The sequence below is a fragment of the Perissodus microlepis genome, chromosome 3 (genome assembly GCF_051167445.1).
Source record: "Perissodus microlepis isolate ML-2025 ecotype Zambia chromosome 3, ASM5116744v1, whole genome shotgun sequence".
Lineage (NCBI taxonomy): Eukaryota > Metazoa > Chordata > Actinopteri > Cichliformes > Cichlidae > Perissodus > Perissodus microlepis.
In genome coordinates, this window is record NC_140463.1 from 14518231 (window position 1) to 14530716 (window position 12486).

At 37.7% G+C, this 12486-nt stretch overlaps 1 protein-coding gene across 1 annotated transcript; it reads left to right on the forward strand.

Moving 5' to 3' along the window:
- On the forward strand, positions 1 to 12058 carry LOC146390080 (toll-like receptor 2). The gene is made up of 12 exons (XM_084923156.1): positions 1 to 82; positions 3554 to 3834; positions 4666 to 4822; positions 4938 to 5087; positions 5642 to 5848; positions 5941 to 6063; positions 6188 to 6338; positions 9394 to 9558; positions 9667 to 9846; positions 9922 to 10062; positions 10139 to 10647; positions 11253 to 12058. The coding sequence occupies exons 2-12, from the start codon at positions 3555 to 3557 to the stop codon at positions 11653 to 11655; spliced, it is 2466 nt and encodes an 821-aa protein (XP_084779282.1). The 5' UTR covers positions 1 to 82; position 3554; the 3' UTR covers positions 11656 to 12058.
- The last annotated feature ends 428 nt before the right edge of the window (positions 12059 to 12486 follow it).

Sequence of the window (12486 nt, forward strand, 5' to 3'; positions counted from 1 at the left end):
CCTCTTTATGAAGTCATAAAACACTTTAACTCATCCTGTTGTCTTTAACGAGTTTCAGCAGTCAGCTCGGCAAAAATATAAGGTAAGACTTTGACAAACTTCTGACAGAATCCTAAAACAAACCATGAAAAAAACTTTATGCTGTAAAGTTTTGCTGATTTTTACAAGATTGTTTCAGTTTTTATTTTTAATTTTGCAGCAGCAGTGATGATACCATCGGCTCTGTCACAGATAGAGAAAAAAGGGGAAGAACTTGGGTTGAGTGCTGTAAAAGGCTCAGTAAAAGCTGTTTGCACACCAAACTAAGGATTGCTTTATGTCTCAACCACCACTTTCCACCAAAAGAAATATATTAAAAATAGTTTTATGGTGACATACTGCAGAGTAGCTGCATTTAATGTGAAAGTTGAGGCTCCAAAAGTGCATTTCTATCACCGGGATTGAAAAAGAATAAGAATAATAAAAAATTAGAAATTAATTAGGACTTTATTGTCAATATTCAATCCTATGCAATGGTTTCTGAGTCACCTCATTTTAAAAAAACAAGAAACAAAAAAGAAGAAGAAACAGGTTCAGGGAAGAAATACTGTATATAATCACTTCTGTTTGTGTGTTTGTCTGTCTGTCTGTTTTTTAGCAGTCTAGCATCCACAGTTTTCAAGATATCGCTCACAAATTTAGTATGGTAGATGGTAGATGGTAGATACCAACAACAGCTCAAGCTAACTGAACTTTGGTGAAAATCGGATAAAGGTCACACCAAATGTGAAAATCAGTATAAACGTTATAATACCCACAACATTTTATGGATCGTCTTCAAAGTTCACAAGCACATGTTTAGTCCTAGGGGACACGAGTCCCTGGGTTGACTAAGCATTTGACCATAACCTTCATTTTTAGCACCCAAAGTCAGAGTTAAACTTGAAAAAAACATGTACAAGAAATGACATTGAGAAATACATCATGTGTAGGGGCATGGGGAGATCTGTATAACACACCTTTTTTATTTTCTCAATACGATCCCCTATGACATCACAATGATGCCATAAAGTTTCTCAGTTAAAGTTATTTATAAATATATGCTAAAATCCCAAGTTTTTACAGCTCAAAGGAGCCAGCAGTTTGAGCCAAGTCTGTTTCTAGGTAAACATTATAAAACAGACTGATTTAGGATGTAATACTTTAATGTCATAGGTGAAAGCTTAGGGTCACTTGAGATAGAAAAAAATAATTTTCCAACTTTAAGCTGTTTTAATCGGTTTTAAAGAGCTCTTTTTTAAGTTCTTTAAAACATTATCTTTAAAAACAAAATTATATGACTTTACAATGAAAAGAGAAGATGAATAAACTAGAGTAGATTTCCATATTAACAATGCTAACATCACTGATGTTAGCATTGCGGATTGCTAATGTCAGTATTAGCAATGCTGACATTAGCATAAAGCTGTTCTATGTTTCCCCTTCAGGGGGAGTTATGGTCTACCTGAGTGCTCTTGTTGAAATGTTCAAATACAACTGGAAATACAGTATATTAGGCAAAGAAGTTTTTAAAAAAAACCTTAAAAATTAGTATTTTGCATGACCTTTTCACAGTATCAAAAACAGGAAAAAGTTCCCTGTGATGATATCACAAGGTCATTTTTAAAGTCTGCAAGTGAAATCAATTGAGAGCGCTGCAAGTCCTTCTGTGATGAACTCCATGAAGACGGGGGCAGATGAGGAGAATGCTTTTTGTCTGAGCTCTGTATGAACAGGTGAATCTAATAAAGTCCTGAGTCATGACTAAACTGTTTCTGTAACATGTAATCTGACAAATAAGAGGGGAGTAAACCAGAAACAGATTAATATATGAAGATATAAATGAACCATCCTGAATAAGGACAGTGGGGACAAGTCAACAGTGGTGTGTTAAAGGTTTACATCTGGTTATAGAATTTAATGCCCCATTATAAACACAATCCAACAGATGGAGAGAGTAAGTAGATATATGTCAATTATATCACCATAATCCAGGAGGGGTAAAAAGTTGGCAGCAACAAGCCTTTGACTTGCAGTGAAAGATTTCATAAAAAGAACTTCAACTTAAGCCTCAGTTTGTTTATCAGGCGGTCAATATGTAGCTTTAAGGAAAAACTATTATCAATCACAATACCTACTGTAAGTATCTGTATGAAGCCACAGTTTCAACACAAATTGTCTTGAGCAAATACAAGAGAGGTAAGTACTGCAGGTATGCTGTTTTTATTTGAGAACAACATGATCTTGTTTTTTTCAGCAATTAAAATCAGTCTGAGCTGACACAGCTGTGACTGTATAAAATCAAAAGCCAGCTGTAATTGTTTAAAAACCATCTTGATGATTTGAGCACAATAAATAATTGTATCATCTGCATAGAAATGTACAAATGCATTAAAATTATGTCACAAGCCATTAACATAAATAGTAAATAATTCCAGCCCTGAGACAGAATTCAAAGAAACCTTGAATTCCTGCAAAAATCCCCAGCTATGGTATTTGTTTTGCTGTGATGAAACATGACCTTCACTGCAGGATGTGAAACAGATTTTTGCCATATTTATGTACATCTGTTCAGATCACATTTAGCCCCGGTTTCCTGTCCACAGCTTCATATCTGTGCTCATCCGTGAATGCAACATCTTGATACAAATCATATACCTTAAATAGATTGACAGGCCTTTCTTTAGAACCTCACCTTTATGTTTAAGCTAGCTTTTAGGCTTGGCGAAGGTGTTGATCCCTGTTTGTGTGTGTCCGCGTTAATTTGCAGAACAAAAAATTGATCCTAATGGGATATGCAGCCTGGTTTAAAATTTGCAGTGGTGTATTTGGCTTTTTGGACCTACCTTTACATCAATTTACATACTACATATTTCTATTTTAACATTTGGAAAATTCCGTATGGAAAAATAACTTTAAAAAACAATTACAAATATCTGTGTTATATTTTATACAGTTTCCATTTTACATTACATTTTACATAATATGTAAAAATGTATGAATCGAGTTGTGATTAATGTATGAAAAATGCACAAATATTAGACAAGCATTTGCTATTTCTGGAGTGAAAGGTGCAAAGATTCTTTTTACCATGGGATGAACTGCTCTATAAATGTATAAATATAAAATGCTGAGAAGTCAATGCTTTGAGATGATATTTGTTGCTTCCTGCTCTGATTTCAATGCACTGGCTTTGTTCAAAGAAGATCAATACCCTGGAGCCATAAGAATGGAGGCTGTTATTTGCAACATGACTGAAAACTTCATGTGCTTATGCTTTAACAGATGAAACCATTTTGTGTAGGGTGTGTGACAAGCTGAAGACATCTCTGTTTTCTGATAACACCTTTCACTTTTGCAGAATTGTGTTGTGAATGAAACTTTTTAGGCTTCCTCTTTGAAATTGTGCTTCTTCCCTGTTGTTCTTTCACTTCTGTGTGTGGGTCCTCTGCATTCTGAGAAGTATGACTCACTTTCTCCCTGATTTATAAATCCTCTCAAACACTACTTCATGTCCTTCACTGATTTCATGCAGCATGAGACGTCCAACCAGCTGCTCCTCTGGTCTCTTCTTCATCCTCGTCCTCCTCTTCCTCTCTGAGAGCTGGGGCCAGAGGTTGAAGACAGACAACAAGAAGCCATCCTGCGATCACTGCAACCAGCAGCTCTTCTGTAACTGCTCCCACAGTGGATTCACCAGTGTTCCCACTGTAACAGGCAGAGCCTTGAGTCTTGATCTTTCCTTTAATAAAATAACAGCTGTGACGAATGATGACCTGACGGGCCACATGCAACTGAAGGTTCTTGATCTCCACGGTAACACATAAAGTATTGATGGAGTGGGTGTTGGTGGAGGGGCAAGCTGTGGTGATGAAAAAAAGTGAGAAGAATACCAACAGCTAACTATAAAAAAATATTCTTTTGACAACGTTTTATTTTGAAAAGTGAGACTATTTCAGCCTTTTTATCTGCTTTTTCTGTAACTAGTAGGATCATCAGCATATCCCAATGGACAAAATACTGGTTTTGTCTACTCACTCTGTATTGTTGCAAGTTAAAATTTGAGAAAAATCTTTTTTTTTTTTTTTAATAATGGGAGTCAGTTGGATTTGTGGTTGCATGTTTTAGTCATAAGGGATGTAATTTGAAGCCAGAAGTCATGTTGTAGTGATAGTCCGACTGGGTGAAAGTCTACCAAAGTATATACATTTGGATGTGTAAATTATGCACGTCAAGGGACACTATGGCCATGAAACCTTGTCCTGAAATTTACTTTAAAACATTGAAAAGGTGATTTCAGGTTAAGTGCATGGCATCATCACACTCTCACTTGAAGACTCTGGGGGGAGGCAGTCATGCATAAAATGTGAACTATGATTGTGAAAAACTTGATCCAAAGTCTTGTTATCTATTTAAATATTTACTTTACAACAAAGTGTGCCATGAACAGGGGCTCCCAATGACATTATGATGTTTTGTAACAAGTCATTACAAATCCTTTATCTGCTACAGTTACTTTTTACTTGTTTATTTTCCAGTTGCTACAAAAAAGACTTGGCAGAGCTCTGGGATTTCAATTCAGTGTTTGATTTTCATCAATAAAATGTGTTTACAATTTGTTTTAAGATAGATGTTACTATCCTCCAGGCAATGGCTTAGCTGAGATCCATCCATCAGCTTTTGACTCTCTGTGGAGCCTGGAACAGCTGGATCTCTCTTACAACCAGCTGACTATGCTCAACCACAAATGGTTCAGCAAGCTGGAAGCTCTGCAGCAGCTCAACCTACTCAACAACCCATACAGGTAATAAGCTAAAGGTACCAAAATTGTGACAAGACAAAAAAAAAAAAACGTAAGTTATTATTATTATTATTATTATTACATTATGGTTATTTTCTTTTCCTGTGCTCTCATCTAGTTACCTCGGTTCTCCTCCAGTATTTGGGGCCCTAGTCAGACTAAGGAAGCTGGCCCTTGGAGGTCCTTCTCTGAAGGAGCTCCGGAGAGGAGATCTGTCTGGAGTCACCCAGCTGGAGGAGTTAACTGTTCATGCAAACAACCTGACCAGGTTTGCACGGGTTTTGATAGTGGTGTTAAGTTACTGTCTTTACTAGTGGTGGTAGCTTCAAATTAGTATCCTTTATTCTAACTGCCTTGAGTCTTTTTTGTTTATGGTTAACTGTAGTGAGGCTATGAATACATTTTTATAGGTGGCTATAGATGGCTAAAAGTAAGTTACTTAGTAGGTTAATGAATCAACACGCTTTATGAATTTTCTTTGCTATTGCAAAATTTAACCGTTTCCATCTCAACTTCAGAAATGTGTGTCAAAATAATGAAGAATAACTAAGAGACATCTTTAAAGACTCCTATTTATGGCATAACTCTTTTATATATAATTTCAGTTATATATAAAAGTTACTTTTTTTAAAAAGTCTTTAAAATGTGTTGGTTATGGTCTATTTTTATGGATTTTTTATCCTTATTTGGGCTAACAACACAACACTTCTCTATGTGCTTTTACTAAATATACAAATCAATATCTGATGCTTTTATTATTGTGTATACTGTCTTCCTTTTCACATATCCTCAACTTTTAGCTTCTGTATCTTGCTTCTGCAGCTATGACGCTGGTACATTAGCACACATTTGGCCGCTAGGTCATGTCACCTTGAGTCTCCATGGTCCTTTTCTAACAAATGTGACCTTGGCTGGGTCTATGATTGATGATGTGTCATATCCTGAGACACCCATCATTCTGAAAGACATCAATTTGATTGGAGTTCAGTCTGTTCAGCCCTTTAGTAAGGCAGCCAAAAGGAGGATCAGGTATGGACATCACTTCTACTTGGGTAAAACTGATATTCTAACAAACTGGGAAACAAACAAACCTATTCTTCCTCTGTGTTGTAACTCTTCAGGTATTTGACCCTACATAATGTTTCTGTGTCTGACGAGGCTATTGTTGACTTCCTGGTGGTATTAGATGGAGTTCCACTGACCAAACTTACCATAGAAGATGTCACACTGATAGGCGAAGGCTGGTAGGAAAAAAGCACATTATCTTTTTGGCATATGTCCCAGTTAGCAACTTTGGTTCAAAAGAAATGTTTGTGTATTATACAGGAAATTGAAAACAACGAACTTGTCTTTTTTGGTTGGGGTTAGGTGGGAGAAAGCTAGCCAAACTGATCACAGAAGCATAGATGAGTTCTACATCCGTAACGTTGCAATTCTGGATGTCTACAAATTTACCTCACTTCTACAATTGGGTTTTCTGCTGGAGTATCCAAGAAGGGTGTCTGTCATAAACGCCAAGGTAAAAATCATTTTCTCAATATGTTCCTAACTGTGGAAACAGACAGCTTAAATCTCTGAGACAGCTTTCTGTATCCTTCCCCTAAACCATGATGGTGAACAGTCTTTGTCTTCAGGTCATTTGAGAGTTTTTTTGAGACCCACATGTTGCTACTCTTCAGAGAAAATTTAAAGAGGAGGGAAACTTACGATTGACAATGTTCCCTCTGCTGGCACGGTCTCTGCGCACTGAAAGTCTGCGTTGCGCACAAAGAAAAAATCTAACCTGAATTGTAATTAAAATTCAAACTTCAACAATTCTGTTTTGCAGTGTTAGTCAGTAAGTGACTGGCTGCTCCCGTATGTGACTAGAACGATGACACCTTATCCCATAGTCCAGTCAATGATGCGATTCACATTCGTATATACGCAGCTAATCAACGTCATTTACAGGCTATGACAGCGTCCTTATGTGCCCACACCGGTGTTTTAGCTAGCAAAGCTGTGGCTGATGTGGAGTGAAGCCACGTTAATGACAACATGTACAACCATTGGAGATGTCGACCAATCAAAAAATGATATGGCAAGTTGTTAAGAAACGGGGGAAGTTTTAGGAGTGACGCTGGTGTTTTGAGATGTGAGAGATTTGCGACGTTTAGCGCAAATCTTGTGTAGTTAGTGTGTAGTGTAGTCAATAGTTTTGTTGTGTGTGTCAGAACAATGAGGCGACTGCTGAATGTTACAGGTGTTACAGCAGTGATACATCTGCTGTTGTCAGGACTGCAGGTATCAGGCTGTTGTTCTCCTTTATCACATAGTGGACAGAAATTTTTTTTTTACTTTTTTGAAGAAGTAACTATATAATTAATTGCCCAACATTGGTCTTTATATACTGTATTTTGCAGATAGAGTTACAGGACTCTCTCCCAGACCACAGACTCAGACTCATAATACAAGTCAGAGCTTTATGGAAAAAAAAAAGAAGAAGAAGAAAGTTGTGTTTTCAAAATTCGAGTTCAAGTTATTTTTTACTTCCAGTAGTGTTAACATACTACACAGGTTAATGACTACATTTTTGTTTTACATTTTCATTGTAAATGGGCTAAAGCAGTTAATTAAAAGTAGTCGAACATAAATGTAAATGCTGTAATTTGATTATTTTAATAAACCATGTAACTTGGATGGATTCAATGCTGGTATAACCACAGTGCACACGTCTGATGTCGCTCATAGTGGTCCAAGGAACTGCTCAGGAGGTTTGTGTGTTCGCTCAGACACAGGAAAAATTAGAGGGAACATTGACGATTGACCCTCTTAAATACTCTTTCTCATTATTGAATTCACCTGTGTATGTAGGTCAGGGGTCACTGAGCTTACCAATAATTAGTTCTAAAGGTTTTGGAATCAATAAAATGACAAGAGTGCCCAAATTTATGCACCTGCCTGGTTTTGTTTAAACAATTATTGCACACTTTCTGTAAATGCAATCAACTTCATTTCACTTCTCAAATATCACTGTGTGTGTCTTCTATACGATATATTTAACCTCCTAGGACCTGGCGTCCACATATGTGGACATCACATTTTGGGATGTCTAGACGAAAATACTTAATTTTTCTCTACAAGGGCCTGATATCCACTTACGAGGACATTATACTGCCACTGTTCTATCAAAATTTAAAACCAATGTCCTCATACGTGGATTTCATTTGTCTCAGAAACAAAAATTAGGTCAAAAAAAAGAATCTGGTAATTCTTTGTTTTTACATTCCTCAGGTCCCAATCAACCCAAATGGCAAAGAAAAATTTAAAATGCATGCCATGAAAGAGTTTGGGTCTTAGGAGGTTAACTGACATTTTTAATTGTAACAACCAACAATTTATACAGGAAAATAATGACTATTAACAACATTGCCCAAACTTTTGCATCCCACTGTAGTATGCTGTGCCAGTCTCTAAAGTGACCAGCTCTGTAATGTAAGCTGCTTGTGTAACATTTTGGAGAACAACTCTATGGAAAATATTGATTAGTTTACTCTCTAGAGACATTTTTCAGGATATCCATACAGTGATCAACTATGATTTTGAAAGCCTTGAGTTCACTGTTTTCAGTTGAAGATGGATGTTTTTAAGCTGACAAAAAAAAACTAGTCAGATGAAATCAAAACAAATCTGTCTAGCGGAACATAAACAGACACCTAGATGGTCTGTTTATTTTGTTACATATCTTTAGGTCATCTGTGAGTTTGGCTTTTGTGGAGTTTGTGTGAAGATGTGGATAATTTTCAGATCAGCATGTATTCAAGAGAAAGGTTTTAGCTTACAGGTTTTAGCTTACAAGTTTTACTTGTATATACTATTTATACATACCATAGATGAAGATGGCCATTTCATCTAAAAACTCTTGTTTTTATTTTCTCTGACCCTAGTGCAGTTGAAATCAAAGCCAGAGATTTGTTGAACTATTTACTGATATTATAGATTGTATCAACACATCCCTTTCATTTTAAGTTTTCCTTACAGAGTTAACCTCTTCAGGAGACATAAAATCAAACTAAGGATACTTGCAAACATGTTTATAATGGCCTGCATAGTAGTTGGATGCTCTTTCAAGTTTCTACATGAAACTTTTTTACCTGATAGTTGCTACAATATACTTTGTTCATAGACTGTTTTCTGCATTGTACATGGAAATGGAAATGATTGCCAAAGATGACCCATTTTCCTGTGCATGCAATATTTACATCTGTCCACCCATTTTCTTTAATTTGGCTAATCCAGGGTCATGCAGGGGCCCGGAGACTATCCCACCTTATAGGGTAGCAGGGTACACCTCGGACAGGTATCCAGTCTGTTGCAAGACTAACAAAGAGAGACAGATAACTATTCGTTTTCACAATCAGACCTGTGGCCAAATAAGAATCAACGGTTTACCTAACATGTCTGTCTTGTGGACGGAGTTGTGATGCAAACTGGAGGAAAATACTAGGGGAGACACTAATGGAACTAGTGTCTCCCCTTACCTTACAGCTTCCCACTTTGCAGTCTTATTGATGAGTTTTGGTTCTTTCCTTTAGGTGTTTGTGATGCCTTGTCTTACGTCCCATCTGCTGAAGAACCTGCAGTATCTGGACCTGTCTGACAACCTTCTGACGGACCTGACTCTGGTGGAGACGCTTTGTGGTACAACACAAACTTTGAAGGACATTCGAGTTTTAAACTTCAGTGGAAATGCTCTGAAGGTGAAGTATGAAACTTTAATAAAATCTGTGTTACCTACAAGTATTCAAGAATTCTGAGGATTGATGACAACAAGTACTTTCCATCTTTCATTCCCCATTTTTGTCCAGTCTTTGTCCACCGTGAGCCGACTGGTCACAAAGTTCTCTAAACTGACACACCTGGACATTAGTAGGACCGGTTACAGCTTCATGCCCTCAAGCTGTCCTTGGCCTTCCACCCTGCGATTCCTAAACATCTCCGGGGCAAAGTTCACAGCCATTACCCCCTGTCTACCCCAAACCCTGGAGGTATGAAGACCATGTATTGACCTGGCAGATTGACCTGGCAACCTATTTTTTTTCCTTATGCTTTATTCTTTACAGGTGCTGGATTTGAGCAACAACAACCTTAAAGATTTCACTCTACTTCTGCCTGTACTCAGGGAACTGTATCTCTCTGGCAACAAGTTTCTGAGGTTGCCCTCTGGGCTATCCTTCCCCAATCTACAAACCCTGACCATCCAGGTAATAAGTCAGATCATATGTTTATGCTTCTGATCCTCTTAGTGTTTCCATTATGATACACATTTTATTTCCACAGTCAAATACCCTGAACATGTTTGGCAAAACAGACCTCCAGTCATACCAGCGACTCGATAACCTCCAGGCTGGTCAGAATAAGTTTGTCTGCTCCTGTGACTTTGTCAGCTTTGTCCAGTTGGAACTCCGAGGAGGTGGAGGTATACAACTGACAGATGGAGTGGACAGCTACATCTGTGACTCCCCTTTCTATCTACATGGACAGCCAGTGGATCAAGTCCGACTCTCAGTTGTCATGTGCCATCAGGTTTTGTTTGTGTCAGTGAGCTGTGGCTTGGCGTTGTTTGTAGCCACTCTGCTATCTGTGGTGCTGTGGCGCATCCATGCCTTTTGGTACCTCAAGATGATCTGGGCATGGCTCAAGACCAAGCGTAATTCTCGACAACGGCAGCAACGCAGAGATAAGGCAGACACAGAAGCCCTGATATCCTTTGATGCCTTTGTTTCCTACAGTGAAAGAGATGCTGGCTGGGTGGAAAATTTTTTGGTACCTGAGCTAGAGGAGCCAAGGTAAATTCATCAGTTTTTGTGATATTATTTGACATAATTTCAGCCAAAGTGTCCACATTGTCATTACTGTGTTCATCAGTAATAAAGGTTTCAGTGTAGTTTTTCTGAACAAATACAACTATCTGGCATTTTTAAAAGGGTAGTTCTGACATCCGACAATGAAACTGCTCTCTGTGTAAATGCTGAATGATATAGGTAACTAGAGCTTTTGGCTACTGTTAATGACGGTTAAGAAGACAAAATTGGGTTTCAAACATAATTTAACCTAAATAAACTGAAACACTTCCAAACTGGGTATATCAACCTCTTTAAAAAGCTTCCATTTTTTAATAACCTAAATTTTGGGGTGATGTAGAACACTTGACATGGAAGATCTTTGATCAAGATCTGAGTCCAAAACAATGTGTTATTAAAGCAAATTTAATAGAGTTTTTAAAATTCTTGCGTTAACCATTTTTTAAATCATACAGATTTAAACTCATGAAATGATTGCAAAACTTTTAAAGTATATTAATTATTTTGATTGTGCAGTCTCTGGCTTATACGCTGTATACCAAATTAGAAAGTAGAAAGACTGAAAGCTGCTTTTTTCTTCACTTCAACAGTGAAAGCAGTTCTGGGACTAGGTCGACATCCCACCGGCCCTTGACTCTCTGCCTTCACAAGCGGGATTTCCTTCCAGGACAATGGATTGTGGACAACATCATGAATGCTATCGAACGCAGTCGGAGAACTGTCTTCATCCTCTCCGAGAATTTTGTGCAGTCTGACTGGTGCCGCTATGAGCTTGACTTCTCTCACTTCTGGCTTTTTGATGGTCATGCCACTGGTGAGGCAGCCATTTTGATCCTACTAGAGCCGTTGTCCAAGGATGATGTCCCCAAACGCTTCTACAAACTGCGCAAACTGATGAGTTCCACCACCTACCTAGAGTGGCCACAGGAGGAAGAGGAGAGGGAGGAGTTCTGGAGGAGTCTGCGCAATGCTTTGAGAGGAAACGATAACTAAAAGAGCAGAATATGATAAAGAATGAGAAGAAAAAGAAAGAGTTGGACAATAAGGGATACAAGAGAGGGATAAATAAAGTCAAAGTAATGCTGTAGCATTTTAATTCACTGATATCCAAGTCATCATTACTGAAAATCACAACCCTAGCTCCAAACCCCAAATTTATTCCTGTGTTTTGGAGAAAAGCAAAAAGGACGGGGTTGTGGTTGTTACCAGTTTCTGTCAGTCCAAGGAGGTGGCCTCCTCCACCAACTAGGACATCATTGTCACTAGGGATGGGAATTGATAACAATTTAGCAATCCCAGTTCTTGTTTCACTTATCAATCTCATTGTCTCCAATGTGAGAGTCACCACCATCTCTAAGCAGCATATCAAAGACATTAAAATCATACTAATTAATTACATGCTGTATGCTCAAATGTTTGTACATGTCAGAGCCATTTTCCCTCTTTGTTGTGAACAGTTTTGGGATCATTACTTGAAAAAAGTAATTATTGCACATATTGCAAAGAACGCTTTTCTTTAAAGTAATGCAGTACATTACTTCATTACAAACAGGATAAAGATGTTTGTTATACTACTCATTACTTTAATTTTACTATTTAAAATTATCTGAAAAACACTTTCACATTATTACCGTTCACAATATAAACCTGAGGCTACAGCCCTAAACACCAACACAAATCCCTATCCTGATGACCAGAGATGGGCAGTAATGCATTACTTGTAACACGTTACTGTAATCTGATTACTTTTTTCAGGTAACGAGTAAAGTAAGGGATTACTATTGCAAAAACGGTAATTAGATTACCGTTACTTTCCCGTAGGAA

Coding starts and splice junctions, on each gene's coding strand:
- LOC146390080 (XM_084923156.1), top strand. CDS start 3,555: ATGAGACGTCCAACCAGCTGCTCCTCTGGTCTCTTCTTCATCCTCGTC. Junction 5,849..5,940: donor GCAGCCAAAAGGAGGATCAG/GTATGGACATCA, acceptor GTAACTCTTCAG/GTATTTGACCCTACATAATG. Junction 6,064..6,187: donor ACACTGATAGGCGAAGGCTG/GTAGGAAAAAAG, acceptor GGTTGGGGTTAG/GTGGGAGAAAGCTAGCCAAA.